Source organism: Temnothorax nylanderi, unplaced genomic scaffold (assembly GCF_030848795.1).
Source record: "Temnothorax nylanderi isolate EJ_2023f unplaced genomic scaffold, tnyl_v1.0 TNYL_tig0015_pilon, whole genome shotgun sequence".
Lineage (NCBI taxonomy): Eukaryota > Metazoa > Arthropoda > Insecta > Hymenoptera > Formicidae > Temnothorax > Temnothorax nylanderi.
In genome coordinates this window covers 2,157,294-2,174,585 of record NW_027249077.1, presented here as the reverse complement: position 1 = coordinate 2,174,585, position 17,292 = coordinate 2,157,294, and the positions used below count along the sequence as shown (strand labels likewise).

At 34.6% G+C, this 17,292-nt stretch overlaps 2 protein-coding genes across 3 annotated transcripts; one reads left to right on the top strand and one right to left on the bottom strand.

Annotated features, from left to right (window-relative positions):
- Positions 1-22: 22 nt before the first annotated feature.
- Eh (Eclosion hormone) lies at positions 23-7,629 on the top strand. Its single transcript, XM_071698479.1, has 3 exons — positions 23-61; positions 2,402-2,500; positions 2,604-7,629. The coding sequence occupies exons 2-3, from the start codon at positions 2,404-2,406 to the stop codon at positions 2,768-2,770; spliced, it is 264 nt and encodes an 87-aa protein (XP_071554580.1). The 5' UTR covers positions 23-61; positions 2,402-2,403; the 3' UTR covers positions 2,771-7,629.
- On the bottom strand, positions 7,594-16,867 carry Cep290 (Centrosomal protein 290kDa). 2 transcript variants are annotated; one of them, XM_071698476.1, is made up of 23 exons: positions 16,430-16,847; positions 16,183-16,267; positions 16,054-16,094; positions 15,908-15,982; positions 15,697-15,832; positions 15,475-15,611; positions 15,142-15,380; positions 14,935-15,067; positions 14,311-14,501; positions 14,084-14,225; positions 13,711-13,951; positions 13,286-13,451; positions 11,828-13,165; positions 11,458-11,755; positions 10,063-11,201; positions 9,706-9,904; positions 9,395-9,615; positions 9,144-9,291; positions 8,689-9,084; positions 8,450-8,616; positions 8,161-8,365; positions 7,822-8,079; positions 7,594-7,734 (listed from the first exon to the last, which is right to left on the bottom strand). In XM_071698476.1, the coding sequence occupies exons 1-23, from the start codon at positions 16,607-16,609 to the stop codon at positions 7,660-7,662; spliced, it is 6,210 nt and encodes a 2,069-aa protein (XP_071554577.1). In that variant the 5' UTR covers positions 16,610-16,847; the 3' UTR covers positions 7,594-7,659. The 2 variants fall into 2 exon arrangements, with proteins under 2 accessions (XP_071554577.1, XP_071554579.1); XM_071698478.1 differs by lacking the exons at positions 7,594-7,734; positions 7,822-8,079; positions 8,161-8,365; positions 8,450-8,616; positions 8,689-9,084 and having other exon boundaries at positions 9,186-9,324; positions 16,430-16,867.
- Between the last annotated feature and the right edge of the window lie 425 nt (positions 16,868-17,292).

Here is a 17,292-nt window from a genome sequence, read left to right as displayed (position 1 = left end):
TCATTCGTCGGTCTTTAACAATTCCAACAACTTCACCTTCTCAAGTTGCCGTATCGATCAGGTAAAGGTTTGAGAATCATATTCCCAGTATCTTTAAAAATTCGTCTCTTCTTTTTCGCGCGGGTGATGAGAAAACGCTTCTCGTCGAAGTCCGTCAATCCGTTCGTCACGTGCTAAAGAGAGTCACCGCCGTCGTCCGGTCAATTAGTTGCCCCGATCGATCAACATTATTGTTCGTGCAACGTGCGTTAACGTCGATATCGGACGCTGTCCGCGCGATCCTTGGTCTTGAATCCTTAAGTGCTTCCTGGTGGGAAAGAGGGGGAAACAGAGAGCGAAAGAGAGAGAGAGAGAGAGAGAGAGAGAGAGAGAGAGAGAGAGAGAGAGAGAGAGAGAGAGAGAAAGAGAGAGGGAGACTGACGACATCACGGAAAGCCAAGATACCTTCCATCCATATTTATTATGTTTATGCGTTCACAATGTGGCCGTTAAGGCGAATGCGGAAGCGCGACGAAGAGATTCCGGTTATAAATGACCGTATATATTAAAAAGTGGCGACGACGCGCGCTGCTCTCTCGAGGCACGAGGCACGAAGAAAAAGCTGGCGAGAAACCTTCGGTAGCGTCCCGACGACGCATCGCGGCAGACAGCACGTCTATACATTGTTTTTCGTCGTGTGATCAAAGGAGTAATTGCGCCATAACACCCAATCAACGTCGCACCTGGGTTTTCACATGCCGATGACATGCGGCCTCACGGGAGCCTCACGGCCTCAAGTAAGACGTATCGCGCACCGCGTATGCCGCGTATGGTATGTGAACACGCGTGTTTAATAGATTTCTTATTTTTTTCTTATTGATGAGAGAGAGAGAAATTAATATCCGAGTTAGCCCTGAAAGTTTATTCGATTGCGGATGTCGTTTCCCCTTCTGTCCTTCCTCCCGAGCGTGCACTAATTGCGAACCGGAAATGCAAAACAGCGTGCGAGACGAACGAAGGATCATTTTTCGCGCTTTCGCACTCTTCGGAGTATTTGTTCCTGTAGTAAATGCAAATGACCAGTCGGAGTTGTTATTATATACGGATAAAAAATTCTCCGATTTCCGCGCCACCCAATCCTTCCGTCTTTCGTCGAAAGCTCGGTTGATGAACTCTTCTTGCCTTGATCTTTGCAGGCCTAAAGCCCAGTTTCACAAGTGTCGGTTAACTTTTAACCTTAGATTAACTCACTCTTCGTCTCTTTCTAAGGGGTACGTTAGAAGAAGACGAAGAGTAAGTTAATCTAAGGTTAAAAGTTAACCGACACTTGTGAAACTGGGCCTAAGGAGGCTTAATCAGATTGCACCATATCGAAAAGAGCGAATAAAAAAGAAATTAATAGATAGATTCTTTGTTCCCCTTTAGGGTTGCAAGGTAAAAAAAAAAGAAATATTTATGTCGAGCATTAATAAGAGCGATTCATTAACATTTGACATATATTTACTTTATCATATCTCTTGAAAACGGCAGACATTGTACGCGCAATCCAGTAATGCATAGCCTAAATAATTAAAGGTCTATGATTTAGATCTATGATTTAGATGGCAAGATTATTAATATTCAGCTAACGTGTGTAAGAACGGCTCGAATAGAATTCATAATGTAGTTTCAATATCACATTGTACAAGTGTTGTAAGACATCACTTATATTTAGACTTACTTTCTCTTTCATCGATTCTACACAACACTGATACTTTTTACATCTGTACAAGTTTTCATGTTTTCATATAATATAAGCGACGATTTTATACAATGTAGTGAGAATTTGAAATAGAACCGAGTTTCTACGGGACGTAAAATTTTTTTCATCTAAATAGGTCTTGAAACCTTAACTCTTTAACGCCATATTATTAATATTGTGGTCTTTAGATTTAAAGCTAACGAATTTGTTATTGACGAGTGTATTAGTATGACGAATGTATCTATAGACGAAGTTTATTTTGACCCGTACCGAACAAAAAAATTCTTGTCACAGAACCACTAGCATTAAATAAATCTCTCATTAAGTCTGCGTTCGATAATTTACTTGGCAATCTGGACCTCCTCCCATATATTAATTTATTATTTATTATTTTAATATTAACAACAACCGAAATATCCCGTACCGGGAAGATTTACTTCCACATTAATCAGCATAAAATAACAATCGATTGATTCTCTGCCAAAAGCTTTAATCGATTATTGGCAAAAGATTTATTCGTAGATTGAAGGGAAACCAGAGTGCCCTAATCGATTATTCCTCGAATAATCGAGAATTTTACTCGCTTTTATTATTGCCAATATCTCGATCATTGCTGGACATACGTATGTTCGAGTGTTAATCCTTCCGCAGTTAACGAATTAATGCTTACATTTATTTCAGTCATGTCAAAATTGTCAAACCGAATCATCGTACTGCTTGTCATGATTTTCGCCGTACTCTGCTTTACGGCATCTACGACTGACGCCGAGCGAAATATCGGTAAGTAAAGCTCTACGTTACGATTAATCAATTAAGAATCGTGTCATTGCCGAGATGTCATGGAGATATCCCTATTTAGTCTGTACAAACCGGCTTTGTACAGGTGCTTGCATACGAAACTGCGCGCAATGTACAAAGATGTTCGGCACGTATTTCATGGGACAGAAGTGCGTGGACTTCTGCGTGAAATATAAAGGAAAGCTCATTCCGGACTGCGAGGACGAGTACTCCATTCGTCCTTTCCTTCAAGAGGCCGAGAACGATTATTAATCCTCAGAATCGATAGGAACTCTTTGACTCTTTCCATTTCACATTTTCACTTACGCGTTATAATATTAAGCCGTGCAAATTGTATACCATATAGGAAAATGCAAATTTTGCGTAAATTATTTTTGCCGTACGCTAGAATATAACTAGTAATGTGTGTGCAGATTTATAATCTTTGTCACAAAAGCTGTAAAAGCTTGTGCTATACTGTGATCGAAAGTATGACAATATGAATTTTAAAACGAATTATTTCGATTTTTCAAGATTGCAAGCTACCTACTAAATTGATAATGATAAACGGAAAAATTATATAAAGATATCAAGTAGCTAATTTTTAATATTAGATTTATTAATCACAAAAAATTAAATGCTACTAAAATCTAAGCTTTCAATTTTATAAACCTTTTATTATTGCAAAATACCTGATTTTTTCTAAAATTTTTTCTCTTTTTAGCCATTGTTGTATTAACGTAATTATAATTGAATTACCGTTTATAATAAAACCATCAAAGCACTTGAAACAAAATGATTTTTAAGTCTCGATTTACAAAAAATTATGTTATTATAACTGGAGACCGGATCGCGGTGCCGTTTTCCCTATTCCAAGCGCGTGCTAGCAGTCGTGAGAAGGAGTACCCTCTACACCGCGCCGGTCTAACGGTGTAACGTAGCAAATATATTTATTTATTTATTTATGTAATTATTCTCACGGCGCTCGGCCGCTAGCACACCCTTGGAGTGGGGAAAATGGCACCGCAATCCGGTCTCTAATTATAACTTAGAAATTCAATATAGTATTGTCTTGCATATTGTATTGTTTAGAAATGTAATAAGTTAACTTGAAAATCTGAACTATATATTCAAGGTATATGCTTGAATATATTTTTGTTAATATGTTTATAGTAAATTCTTGGTTGGACTGGTGCACATTAAAGGCCAATGTGCAATAAAATTATTTAAATTAGAAGCATAAGCACTTTGTCTGACAAAATATCCAACAAATTCTATCAAATAATGTACGTCAGTGTCCAAGTCGGATATTAAAAATATTTACATAGATACATATTACACATAAATATATTTCTCTTCACACATCAGATTTTAAGTTAGTATGTAAATACATCGTTAAGTGATACTGTCTGAAGAAAATATTCAGTTATTTGGACAAGAAAGGTTGACAATTGCTTGAAAGATTGTGCGCAAAATTAGAGATTAAATCAGAAAATTTAGTAAAATCAGATAATCGAAAAACCTCGATATATAGATCGTCAGTAATATCGCAATAGCATGTGTGTATCAGCCTAGATTTAGCCATATTTAATGTAAATTAATCCTTAACCATCCACAGGTAAAATATCGTGTAACTATCCAGGTGCGGTCATCATGACCGGTTAACTTTTTATTAATAGATTTTATTAATAGATTCTTTTCATTAATATAAGTATAAATAACTAACAAAATTGTAAGCAACTACACATCCGATCGCAGGCTCGGTCCGTGCAGTGAAAAAAATCATTGCTGGAACAACTCAACAAACAAATTGCTCGCAATATATAACAACAAATTGACAATAAATTTGCTCGGATATCGCAATAGACCCGGCATTATTTGTATCCGCATTAAACTCGTGTTTTGCCGATAGAGCCTGCCGATATAATCTAACAGCAGATTGTCGAAAACGGAGCAGAATCTATCATTCCGTAAAATTTGAATAAAATATATATCATTTAAGTGATTACGAAACGGCAGACTTTGCACAGTTTCTACAATCAATCTGTCATTATATTCTGCTAGCAGAATTCTGTTACATTTCTGCTGACATTCTATTGACAAAATTTGCAGCAAACACTTTCAAAATTTATTCTCGATCGGCTATCTGGAAAGTTACACTGTTAAATTCGTATAGTGTCAACAATTATATTCAATTTGAGTCAGTTTTAACCATTCTAGATATCACCACAACTCCTACTTAATATATCGTTAATTTAACTGAATCAATGGAGTTATAATAATCATGAAAAAGTAGTGGAGTTACTATGACCGCACCTGGATGGTTAAGAATTAATTAGAATTATCACGAGATATAAGGCCTTGTTTTAGCCGAACTTCTTGCACGGTTCATCTTTCCTCTTTTTCTTTTCACGTTGGAGAGAAAAGGAGAAAAAAGATGAACTGTGCAAGAAGTTCAGCTAACGAGCAGGCCTAAAATTTAACTGACTTAACAGAAATATAAAAAATAAGCAAGAAAAATTATGTATTATTTGATTGTCATAAGTTACTTTCGCAGAGACACAAAGATTTTAGCAATTTATATAAATTTCTCTCTCTCGGACGCACAGCAGCATAAGAATTTATCTTTCGCACAGGGCGCTTATTAAACCTAACCAAACACAAAACTCTTTTACCGGCCACTCCACTAGGACCGTTGCAACGGGCAACGCGACGGTTGCTGCAACTAGCGAGTACGTCTTATTCCGGAACGAACAATTGCGTCAAAATTGCAGCAACCGTTGCGTTGCACATCGCACGGTCCATAGTGAGTACCCGGCATTTTATGCAACTGTGCGACTCGAGACTCGAGAGCAGTATCTTTGATACAAGATACAACGATGATCGAGAACGCAAAAAATATCAACGCAGCTGATTATAGGACCATACCTGAGTGGCGACAATCGTGTCTGACTGCTTTCATCGTTTCGGCGAGCGAATGACGGCGTGAAGTAAACGAGGATTTCGATCTACTCCGGAGTGCAGAAGTCGCAGAGGCGTCGTCACGTCTCGACGAGGTCGAGATCGAAGCGATCCTATACGCGGACACTTGACGCCATTTCGGCGAACGTCCGACACTTTGACGAGAAACACTCGCGATAACTTTCCGCGCGCGAGATTCCTTTCAGACGACAACGAGCTTCTTTCGGCCTTCGGGGGAAACGCGATCGCGGGAAACACAGATCGCAGAACGATTTGAACGCGACTCCGTTATCGGCCGCGCCGTGGCGTTTCTCGCGCACGGCGCACGTTTGTGTTTGTGACCGTGATTCGAGATCTATCGATGAGGAAGCGACGTTACGATTCTCGAAAATATCGAAACACGAAGGCTGCGCTGGCTGCCGGTTCCTCTCGACGCTTTCAGCGCTGTAAGCATCCTTCTGAGCGTTTTCTCTTCGTTGCACGTCGAACATCAAACAAAGATGGATGCTTTCGGCGCTGAAAGCGTCGAAAGAAACGCAGCTCCAAAACTGCGCGAATGAGCGGCGGTATATTCACGGTCGTTTCGGAGAGCATATTAATTAGTACATATTTCTTATTGCACGCGTATGCGTGTACGAATAAGAAAATAGTATTTATTGGGAAACGAAATTTATTGTGAATGCCGACTTCGAATCGCGGCGATTAACGTAGAAATAGAACTCATCGAGATACCTGTAAAATCGGAAACGATCGAAATCAGTCGCAAGAAGCGAAATTAGCGTAATTGCAAAAAAAAAGAAGATTATACACATACATACCTCGCGGTACTTTACTTGCGCTTCGCAGTAAAGCGAGATACCCGAAGCACTTCCGTCGATCTCCGAGCGCGATGGAAGCGGTATTGCTGATACCCGAAATCACGGTGACTGTACGCGCGCGTTTTAACACGTTGTGACGAACGTTCGATACTTTGTGAGAAACAATCGCGACAACTTTCTGCGCGTGTAATTTGTTCAAACGATCGAATAACGTAGAAATCACAGAGCGATTCTTGGTTCGAGCGCGACTCCGCGACCGCCGCGACCGCCATGACGCGTTCTGCGTTCCACAATTGAGAACGATTTGAAATCTGCCGTGAAGAAACGTTTCGAAATTTTGACGCTGTAGCTGATCGATGTAGCGTTTACTTCACGCAGTAGTTATTTGAAATTGGAATAACATTTAAATATTTTGGCATGCGTTAGAAATGATAGAAGTATAATGAATTAATTTTACTAATTTGTTTATATATGTATCTTCGATATTGAAAATAATATTAATATGTAAAACGCACGATAGAGAGAGATTATTTTAAACTTCTATTCATATCGATATGGTGCTTATACACGATAGTTATTTAATAATATATCAAAATGTTTTAATATGTTAGAAATAATCGAAGTAACGAATTAATTACACTATTCTATTTATATTTTTAATATTAGATATGATATTGATATGTCGAAATATGCGCGACAAATCGAGAGAGAGAGAGAGAGAGAGAGAGAATAGAAAATTTGAAATTTTTATACATTACTATCTCGATTATTATTTATATTAACTCTAGTTCTCATTATTATTTATATTAATTCAAGTTTTTCTTTTTAATTTTTCAACTCACATATTCAAAAATTACTTATATTTTGGAATTATCTATCAGACGATGGTATAACGTAGAGAAAATGAATATAAAAACGAGAAATATGCATAAAAGAGTCATTCTAGTCATTCAAGTCAACAAAACTAAACTCACATTTAATAACTGTAATAAATTTTGTAATAATTTACTACTCTGTTGTACGTACATTGCGGAAGTAAGGGTGTAATAAACGATAAGAAAAACATGATTATTGATTATTTCCAGAATTTATAAGTAAAAAAAGTAATGATATTTTCTGGAACATCATATTGTATCAATCTGTCATGAACATTGTGCACCTGCACGTACAAAAATTGATGTGATTGTAATGTATGTGGCATGGAATTATTATCAAATTATTACACAATAGAAAAAATATATATAATTAGATAAAGATAAAAAGGCTTTGCGAGCATGTTTAATTGAAAGCACATAAATAAATATGTATACTTGTGCGTGTATCTCAATAAAAGTGTACTTCTTTCATTGCAAATCCATGAATACTTTATTTCCAAAATATTCATTATTGTGGTGTAGGTGGAGTCACGTAACATTCCGGGATTGTCGATAGGGTTTGCTTAGATTCCAGCTGTTGCACCTAGTAAAGATAAAACAATGACAAAGTTAAAATATAGATAAATTCTCGACCTTCTCTTTCAAATAACGAACTGTTTAAAATTCTTACGCGTTGTCGCAGTGTCTTCTCATTTATGGCGGCCCGTGTCAACAACTGTTTCACTTTATCTAGAAGCTCGGATTTGTGAATTAACTGTTGCTTCAAGATTTGAAAATCTCCATTGTCATCTTCCTTCTGAGCTTTTTCTAACATAGCTACCCTTTGTTCAGATAACCGTAAATCTGCCTCCAAATTTACCACACGTTTCTGAGATTCCTCATATTGTCTTTGGAATAAAGTGTCTCCTTCAATAATATTTGTTTTTCCCTATATTTGATAATATATAATATATAAGAGAAGAAACATATCACATAAAACATATAATATCGAAGGGATTATGTAATTTACTTGATTGACTAGAAAATGACTTTTCTTGGAATTAAATTTGAATCTTTTATTTTCTGCCTGAAGTTTCTCGATAATTCGTTTCAATGTGAATATTGTTTTCTCCATTTCGAAGGTAGATTTCTTATTGCTTGATTCTGGCAGTTCTTTTTCCGAAGATCTAGGAGTGGAATCAGAAGATTTTTCCGCTTTTAATAATTGTATATATCTGTAACAATAATAATACGATGATATTAATTGTTTATCACCAAGATCTACTCTCGTGGCGTATGAAAATATATGACAAACATACTTTTCCAAATGTTCGACTTTTTCTCGCAATCCTGGAGTATCAGAATTTGCTCTTTCTAATTCAAGTCGCAACTCAAAGTTTTCACTTTCTAACTTAAGATTCATCTTTTCGAGAACATCTTTAGTCATTTCTAATTTCTCAAGCTGATTAATTACACATGTATTACCCTGTAAAATAGCATAGCATTAAATAAAGCATGTTAAAAATCATACATTTATTGTAAAATATATAATGCTAACCTGAGAAACTGCCTTCAAAGCTGCATTATGCCGTTTTAATTCCGCTATTTCTAACATCAAATGTTCATTGCTTTCTTTTTCTAAGCGGTCAGTTAATTCCCTAACACGTTCTCTCAATATTCGACATTCTTTCTCCAGTTGTTCCTCTACGTTAGACTGGATATTTGAAATGGGTCTTCCTGATGAAGTACCAGATACGGTATCGCTCTCGAATTTAAGCTTACTCCTCAAATGCCATTTTTCTCGTTCCATACACGAAACGACAGATCGGAGCTTTTCATAATTTGTAAGCAATTTTTCATATTCATCAGTCTTTTCTTTAAGCTTTCCTTTTAATTTTTCTGCCGTCTGTTGCCATTTTTTCTGTTTCTCCCACAACGAAAGTTCTTCTGCAGTCTATTAAAAGAGAAATGTATTAAGCACTGTAATATAAATAGGAGTATTTTGTCATCTACCTTAACCCTTTTAGCTTCTTGCGCCAAATATTCACGATCTAATTGAGCTTTTGTTTTATGCAACTCTTCTTCTAAGGATGTCACTTTGCGTTCAAGCTGCGTTTCACGTTGCGATGTCTTCTTTTCCTGAGTTTTTATCGCCATGTATCTGCAATGTGCCATGTATCAAGTATGTTGGATCCTTATTGTAAAAAGTAAAAAAACCAATAAAAATGTTTGCTTAAAAATTGGTATATAATTTTATAATTTACCTGCGACTAAGTTGCTGCTTCAAATCAGTTATTTCGTACTTATACATTTTCTCTTTCTCCATTAAAGACTGAAGCTGTCGACGTAAAACATCCATTTGATTTTGTTGTTGCATTTGATCGCGGTGACTATTGTGCGTGGTTTCGTGCGTTTTCATATCGCCTCGACTAGGAACTATCATTTGATGAGATCGGTTTGCAGATTCTATTAATTCAACTTCATTCTATGCAATAAAAGTATAATAAATTAAATAATTATATAATCCAGTAAGTTAACCAAATTTAGCCGGTGAATTGACCAAATTATAACGCACCTGTAATTGTTGACAAGCGAGAGTTAACTCGTGTATTTTGTCATCTTTGTTTTGAAGCTCCTTCATCAAGGAAATATTTCCTTTTGTGAGTAACATGCGATTCTCAGATAATTGTTGTCTAAGTACGTCAGCCTCGGACTGCCACTTATTTAATTCACCACGATAGCTCTCCAATTCATTTTTATGTTGTTGCTCTAATCTATAAAACCGTAAATTATCTCTAATGTCATAAAATATATGTAAGTTTATTATTTCATCAATCTTTTACTCTGCAATATCTCGTATATCACACTAAGAATTTAAGTAAATTTAACCGAGTTTTAAAAAAGCAAGATTTTACGTTGCTGTCAAACAAACCTTTCTCTCATACGATCCATATACTTCAGTCTCTCTTCTGCTAATCGATGCCAACGTTCGCTCAGTTCTTTGCTGATATTTAATTCTGCTTCAAAAGTGGATACCTTCTCATGCAGCCTCGCAATTTCTTCTTCTTGCGCGGCACTACTTCTCGCTGTAGTTTCATCAAACGCCAATGTTTTTTCAAAAGCTTTATTTATAATTACAGCCGGATCTTTACTTTTTCGGATTTTACCTTGCATAGCTAATATATGATCGTGCAAACTTTTAATCTCATCCTGAAACTGACTCGCTGCCCGACTATGTTCGTCTCTGTCTTCCTTCAATAAATTTTGATATCTTAAGATAGTTTCTTCTTTTTGATTAATTAATTTCTGTAAACTATTTATCGTTGATTTCAAAGCCAACTTGTCAGCACAATCAGTACTTGCAATTCGTGGTTGGGTCATTAATTCGTCAAATACATTTTGCTTTTGAGTAAGGTGTGAATCCTTTTCCTCAATCGCTTTATTTAAAGTGTCAACTTTTGTTTGATACTGCAAATTTCTTTCCTCGATCACTTTGTTCAGAGTATCCACTTTTGCTTCATATTGCGAATCTTTTTCCGTTATTGCTTTATTTAGAGCATCCACTTTCGCTTTATACTCGGCCAATTGTGATTCACACTTAATAAGCATCGCGGAGCGTTCTGATGCGAGTTTCAATGCTTCATCCAGCTGCTCGTTAAGAATCGCCGAGCTGGCGCTTTCTTCTGTATTATTTCCCACTTCTCGGAATGTCTTCTCTGTAGTTTTCTCTGTAGTTTCACTTGATTTAATAGGTTTTTGAATATCTTTAGAAACTACAGTTGCCTTATCGATTGCCTTAGTAGTATCCTCTACTTTTTGATTTAAGCAACAGATGTAGGGATCCGTTTGAACACTAACTACTTGAGTTTCCATCGTTACTTGAATGGATTTTGTCTCAAAATTTGGTGCACTAATTCGAGCTTGATGTTCTTGCTGTGGGCACCAAGCTCTCTGAATTTTTAACATATCCTGTTCCATGCTGTTTATTACTGACTCGTATTCGTTGAATTTACTATTAGCAATTTGGAGTTCATGCTCTAAATGAGCTATTCTTCTTTTGTATTTGAAGTCCTAATTAAGAGAATATTTGTTAAGAAAAAAACATAAAAGTGTCGATCTACAGATAACATAAATATTACAATTTATTTTATTATTTTATAATTATCAAGCAAAATATAAATTTTTTGATTAAGACAGATTACAAAATACTAGAAATAGTAATTGGAAAAAGCATTTTAAATGTGTGCGAATTAGTACAATAAAGTCATGCTATTTTGCCAAACTTTATTAAAATTTTTATACATTATTATGACATGGAGAGACTTACACTTAGAGTTTGCTGTGAAGTTTCGGCATAATGTTCCATTATGTTTTGAACGCTACCAGCGCCAATTTGTTGCTCCAACATATCTTTCAGACGTTCGACAATTTCAAGACGAGCAGATAAACATTGCTGTTCATATTTAATATCTTCATGACATTTTTTTGTCTTATGCATTTCTATGTCAATATTTTGACGATCTACTTTTAATTTTGCAGCCAATGTAACTACTTTTTCTAAAGCACTTATGGAAGTTGATCCCGCGTATTGGCATTGTAAAAAATATATAATATCTACATAATACCTGTAATACACGTACACCATGATATATTCTTTTATATGCAAAAAAATATATAAATATAATTTTTTATTTTACCTGCAACGATTGTCACATTGTTTCCGATAATCTTGTACATAACCACGCATTTCCTCGTATTTCCTGCTTGAGTTATCAAGCTCTTGACGCACGCAAGACAACTCATTCTGCAATCGCGTTTTCTGTGCAGATAGTTCCATCTCTGCTATCTTCTTACTCGTTAGCTCAAAATCAAGTCGCGAGATCGTGGCCTTGTCCTCACTTACAGCTTGCAAATCCAATATTTGATGCCTAAGACTATCCAACTCCAGGGTTTGTAGTGAATTCAGCGAATACTGCAATCGAGCCTCCTCTTCAGAAATTTGTAGCATTTTTTTCAAACTTTCATTCTCTATAAAAAGTTGTGTTTTTTCATTTTGCAATTCCTGTATACGGTTATCATCTATTTGTACAGTTTCCTGCAGCGCTATCTTTTTAGACAATGTCTTGTGCTTGTCAATCAATCTCTCTTGCAATTCAGAATTAGAAATAAAAAGTTGTTTAACGTTATCTTCGTATTTTGTTAATTGTGTTTGTGATATTTCGAGTAATCTAGCCATCTGATCAGCTCGCTGTCTTTCAATCAACTCCTTGGCTTCTATCTCTTTCAATCTTTGTTGTGAACTATCGCCCCCGTATTCATCTGCTTTCCGCAAATCTTCAATGAGTTGATTTTTCTCCTGTCTTATTGCCTCTATTTCGGTTTTCAAAGAGGTTATTTCATTGGAATTAGGAGATACTATTACAGTTTCTAACAAAGCACGATGACGTATACTCAGTTCCTCATATTTATCTTTTAATTCATTATGTACTATTACACTCACAGAATTACATAAATTACTCTGCAAGAGTGAAATTTCTGATAGCAACGTTTTACTGTATTTGTTTGCCTCTGTAAGCATTTTATTAAAATCGCCTTCTTTTTTAATTATCTCTTTTTGATATTCATATAATCTATTAGTTTCTTTGTTAACCAATTGTTGAAGACTAGCATTTTTCCTGTTCATAACTATTATTTCGTTAGCAATATACGCATATTCTCTTGTTTTTGCCGCAAAAGCTTTCTGAGCTTCGTCGTCTCCATCTTCTAAAATCTGCCAATTTTTCTTATAAATTTCTAGTTGCTTTTTAAGACCATCTGTCTCATCTTTCAAGTCATTATTTTCTTGAACCAGCAAATCTTTCTGCTTTTCCCATTCTTCTGTTTCATTTTTATATGCCATTTGCAAAGCTTTCATTTCTGCAAGATACATTGTTATCACTTCCTCTTCGCCATGTTTCTCGTACAATTTTTCGAAATCTATATCTTTATTCGCTGCTAGATCTCGTAAAATATTATCCTTCCTTTGCAACTCTTTTCTGTAAATCACATAGTAACAATTTACAAATTATAATAAAGATTATAACAAAATCTATAAACTATTTCATTGTTATAATGAAAAATAGTAATACTACTTTCATGATAAATTCGAAAAATACCTCAGCGATTTAAGTTGTGACCTTAATTCAGCATTACTACCCTGTATAACATTAAGATGTTCCTGCAATCTCATAGCTGGATGGTACCAACCAGCTAAATGCCTAACATCTAAAGCTTCCAATAATCGTTCCAATGTACTAGACTGTATTTCCACTTCACTCTTACCTAAAACAAGAAATGTGCATAGATATCAGCTTCTTTTCTTCAAGCAATTATTAAAAGCACAAGATCAGCAATGTTCTGTATCTACTCGAAATAAGTAGAAAATGTAAAAAATCAGCAGATTTAGCAGAGAATTCTATTAACATATTAAGTATTATATTAAACAAAAGATAAAAAAGAACTAGGTAAAAGAAAATATCATGGTGTCAGAAGCGGAAATGTGTGCAATACTAAAGTACCGTTAAAGTTAGCGAAAATTCACCATCTTGATTGCGTATACTGTCCATGATTTCATGCATGCCCGTTCTAAGTGCCTCATTTTCTTCTATAAGTATCTGAATATTTTGATTAACTTCAGAAATATCAGTTTTGGAAGATAATTGTATATTTTCCGACTCGACTAATTTAGTCGAATGTAAAAACTGATTACTAGAATCATCTAAGTTCTCTGAAATATCTAATACCTTCTCCGACTTGCTCAATTTATATTTTAACATTCTTATCTACGAAAAGTAAAAATTTGTAATAAAAATTCGTCTAGTATCTTAAAATATATATCTTAAACAGAAAAGACACGTATATTTTGTATGTTTCGTTAATTCTATAAAACTAATTTTTCAATTTAATCATCTTACATCTGATTTTAATTCTAAATTTTCCTCTACAAGATTTTTATTCTGTCGAACAAGCTCTTCCAGTTTCTTTGATTCCTCTTTACGTTTTGCTACAACACTTTTAATCGATATTGATTCATCTTCTGGAATCCCTAATTTTTCTCTGTTGTGATATGCAAAAATAATGTTAGATTTGTTTTCTTCAAACATAAGAGATGTAAATTAATTAATACTTTTGAAAATTTTACCTAAGGGTTAAGATCTCCATTTCTTGATACGAATTTAACATCTCCAATTTATTAATAACATTGGTTAAATCTTCAATATGTTCATTCTTGTGATCAATTTTAATTTTTAATTCTTTAATTTCGTTCAATGCTCTAGCTAAAGCCTGATTTCCATCTTGATATTTTTTTAATGTAGATAATACCTCGCATAACTATATGAAAAATATATATAAATTTATTTTATTCCCTATACCATTTAACAAATAAGTATAAAGAGTATTCTAGAATTATTGCCATTTTTATTACATACTTGTTGATATATCATTTTTAATTAAATTTCCTTTTACAAAAAGATAAAAATAAAAACTCACATACCGATGTTTTGTAGTTGCAGACAATAGACAATAAATAAATTCTGTTTATCAAGTTTCTAGAATATAAATGCATAACTTGATTCGTGAATAATTATAAAATACTTAATACCAAAAATAAAAGTTGTAAGGCAGTAATAAAATTTTCATATATTTTGAATTGTTTAAGGAAAAATTAGTTCTATATTAAGCAAGAGACTTATATAGCTTGAAATGAATGGCAATAACTCTGCAGAATAGCACATAAATCAATAAAAAAATATAAATATCTGACTTTGCTGCTCTGTGATTTAGCATCATCCTGTGCCTGCGACAATGCGTTTTCCAAATTAGAGATCTTTTCATTTGCAATTTGTATCTTTTTTAACAAACTTTTCTGTTCTTTTCGTTTATCGCTTCTTACAGACCTATAAAATAAAGTAATAACTTTGTAAATAAATAATAAAAAATATTACAAATATAAATGGATAATATCGCTTACTCGTGTGCGTCTCCTTTTAATTTTTCTATAAGTGCAGCACTCTCATTTATTTCAACAACCGCTTCAGAAAGTTTAGTTTGCAATTCAGCTATAATCGCATCTCGACGAGCTATTTCGTCATTTAGATGAATCATCTGTGTTTTATTTTCTTCCTTGACTGACGTAATCGATTGCATTAAAGAATGCGACAAGCTTTCCTTCAAACGTGTTATCTCCATATCTTTCTCATCCAATACGCCCTTATAACATAAATAACACAAATTCGTGTACACGCACATTATCTAAAAACATTTTCTAAAATTCTATAAATATTATATCAGATTTATTTAATACCTTCCATTCAGATATTCTAGTATCAATAGCTACGCCAAATTCATCCAACATTTTATCTCTGTCTACTTGTTGTGCTGTTATTTCTTCAATTTGTGTAACCAAAGCTATATTTTCTTGCTCCAATTTCAATATCTTTTCTGTAATGGCATAATATTTACGCATTTATCCAAAGATCAAATTTATTACATATAAAAAGTATACATATTATTCATATATAGGTACCTTTGTATTCCACAGCTTTTACTTGGGCTGAACAAAGTTCTTCTGTCATTTCGTTCATTTTTTCTGTCGCATCCTCCATCTCATCTCTCAATGTTGTTAGCTGTTCCTTAAGAATTTCATTCTCCTTATCCAAATTCTGAAAAATAAAGAGCAATAACAACAAGACTTTATTATAATTTTTACTATTTACATTTTTATTATATACACTTACCTCTAGTTCAGCCATAAGTGTCTTAACTTTTTCACTTTTGCCTTGTGCATCTGAATAGCCCCTTAAATTCGTATCCTTTACATAAAATTAAATTATTGCATAAAACGGAATACTTAATGATATATTACAGATAAAAAAAAACTTACTCTAACAAAACTGTCATTTTCTTGTTTTATTGCATCACGATCTGTCAAAATAATCATCATGTAAATATTTCTTATTTGAGGAATAATTTTAAACATATATATAAATATACAAATTTGACAACATCCTACCTTTGATCTTTCGTTTGGCAGACTCTGGACGTAACGAAGCTATCGTTTCTTTCAACTCGCCACACTCAAGAAGCAAAGCCTCAACCTAACATTAATAGATTTATTTTATAAAAGTTTATTTCCGCAAGCAAGCTCTTTTTCTAACGGAAACAAATATTGGGGTAAGTATTACCACACAATATTTATGATGCAGTACTAGTATATTAGTCGTTTAATATGTATACATAATAATAAATAATTTCCCTACTTGATTATCTTTATAAGTCAACATTTCTTGCGACAATCTCACGAGCGTCCGCAGACCGTGTACGTCGGCGATCTCGTCCACGTCGCATCGGACCACCGTAGGGAAAAGATCCTCGATTTCTTCGTCTGTTAAAGACGAAGCGTTTACGGATAATATCCGATCCCAGTCGGTGCGAACCATTTTTTTCGCGATAACAATAACACGCCCAATGAATCATGCAACCCTCATCTGCATAATATGATGATATGACAGCTCCCCTGAACTCCACTCCACGTCCACGACGCCGGACGCTCCCTTTGACCACCTTTGACGTTCGCTACAGTTTACAAACATCACCGACGAGAAGCGCACACAAACACAAACATACATTAGTCTTAGGCCAGTATTTCAAGTGTCGTTCGTCAAGTCAGAGAGAAACCTGAGAGACTAGAGAGGCCATCCCGACCTTATTCGTAGGACCGTCGAAAGTCCTTGTACATACACTACCGCCAGTTACGGAAGCGCCTATACGGCCAACACACGGTGCGTTCGAAAACGTCACCCGAGTGCACACGAGTATACTCCCTTCTCTTTCTATCTCAGCGAATTACCACCAAAATGATGTTTTATCGGCAGTGTCGGAAAGAGAAAAAGTGAGAGAGAGAGAGGGCAGTAATATAAATATATAAAATAAGTTAATATTTATCGATACATGTAAGATATAAATATTAAACTGATTCTCAACCAATTACAATTGAGAATATTTATATCTTACATGTATCGATATAAATATTAACTTATTTTATATATTTTTATTATATGTTAAATATCTAATAGCCCTCTCTCCCTCTCTCACTTTTTCTCTTCTTTCACTTTCACACTTC